This window comes from Guillardia theta, assembly GCF_000315625.1.
Source record: "Guillardia theta CCMP2712 unplaced genomic scaffold GUITHscaffold_140, whole genome shotgun sequence".
Taxonomy (NCBI): Eukaryota; class Cryptophyceae; order Pyrenomonadales; family Geminigeraceae; genus Guillardia; species Guillardia theta.
The window spans coordinates 170,101-171,538 of record NW_005434534.1 but is presented as its reverse complement, the minus strand read 5'-3'; the positions used below and the strand labels follow the sequence as shown (position 1 = coordinate 171,538).

Sequence of the window (1,438 nt, the reverse complement as noted above, 5' to 3'; positions counted from 1 at the left end):
TCAGGGTTGATTCATGTTCAAAGAGCCCCTGGCATGCTCATCGTGCAGGCCATCTCCGGTATGCAGCCCTAATGCAGCCCTCAACCCTGCCATCCTAATCTCTCTCTACACCGACTCTTCCCAACCCCTGTCCTGTTCCCTGTCCCTCCTCCTTGCCCACCTTCCCTGTGACCTCTCCTCCCTCGATGATTTGCTCCTCATTTGTTTCCTCCTGTTTCCCATGCCTCTCCTCCTCCCACTTCCTCTCCATCCCCGTCCTTCCCTCTATCCAGCTATCTCCTCTCCTCACTGCTGTTGCTCCAGACAGCCACGAGTTCAACTGGGAGACTATGGACATGTCACACACGGTCAACCACCTGTCCTTTGGTCCCTTCCTCTCCGAGACAGGTGAACTCTCGATTTCTCCTCTCCTCCAATGCTTCTCTCTCCTACTCCTCGCCCTTTCTCTCCTCCCACTCGTCCTCCCAGCTCTCACTCCTTTCTCCCTCTCTCACTCTTTTCTCCCTTCCGATCTCTGACTTGACCTGCTCCTTACAGATTGGTTGGTCCTTCCACCCCACATCGCCCACTCAGTCGGTAAGATGCTTCTCCCCGCCTGCCCATACTAGCCCTCGCTCATCAAACCCTCCCTGCTCCACTGTCGTCTCCCGCCCTCTCCCCTCCTTCCTCCTTCCCTCTCCTCCTTCCCTCCCTTCTCCTCCCCTCTGCCTCTTTTCCGCTCACTTTCTTGCTCAAAGGCTCTCTGGATGACAAGGAGTTTACATCCGACCAGCACATCCCTACCACCCACGAGCACTACATCAAGGTAACTCCCCTTCTCTCCTCTCCTCACTCCTTCCCCTCTTACTCTTCCTCTCCTTCTCCTTCTCCTCCTTTTTTCCCGCCCCCTTCTTTCTCTCTCCCTCTGCTCTTTGTGATGATCAGGCTCCCTCTCCCCATTTCCTTCTTCTCCTCTTCCCACACTGCCCACGTTTCCCATACCCTTGACAACTCCCACTCACCTCCTCACTTACTCACCCTCTCTCCTCGCTCCTCCTACCCTCGCCCTCTTCTTTCTCTCTCCTCGCTCCTCCTACCCTCGCCCTCTTCTTTTCCTCTCCTGCTCCTCCTCGCTGCTTCTCGTCTCATGCTTTGTCTTGTTCTCTTGTACAGGTAGTGAAGCACGAGGTGACGCCTCCTTCCTCATGGAGGATCCCTCCTGTCACCAGCTACGGGTGATCCTCCTCCTCCTCCTCCTCCTCCTCGTCGTCCTCCTGCTCTTCCTCCGCGGCAGAAGAGAAGAAGAAGAAGAAGAAGAGGAGGAGGGGTGAGGAGGAGGAGCAGAGAAAGCAAACGGAAGCGTGTTCCAGGAGGCGTAGGGGAAATACATGATAACGTGGGCAATAACAGCGTGCAGATGATCACCCGGTGTCCTACACCTGGCTATCGTGGTTTGCTA

The 1,438-nt window shown here is 55.7% G+C and overlaps 1 protein-coding gene across 1 annotated transcript; it reads left to right on the top strand.

Annotated features, from left to right (window-relative positions):
- Positions 1 to 185: 185 nt before the first annotated feature.
- Positions 186 to 1,218, top strand: GUITHDRAFT_147044 (hypothetical protein; the record flags this gene model as incomplete). The annotated part of the gene is made up of 4 exons (XM_005821653.1): positions 186 to 387; positions 538 to 576; positions 738 to 805; positions 1,153 to 1,218. The coding sequence occupies 4 exons, from the start codon at positions 186 to 188 to the stop codon at positions 1,216 to 1,218; spliced, it is 375 nt and encodes a 124-aa protein (XP_005821710.1).
- Positions 1,219 to 1,438: the final 220 nt, after the last annotated feature.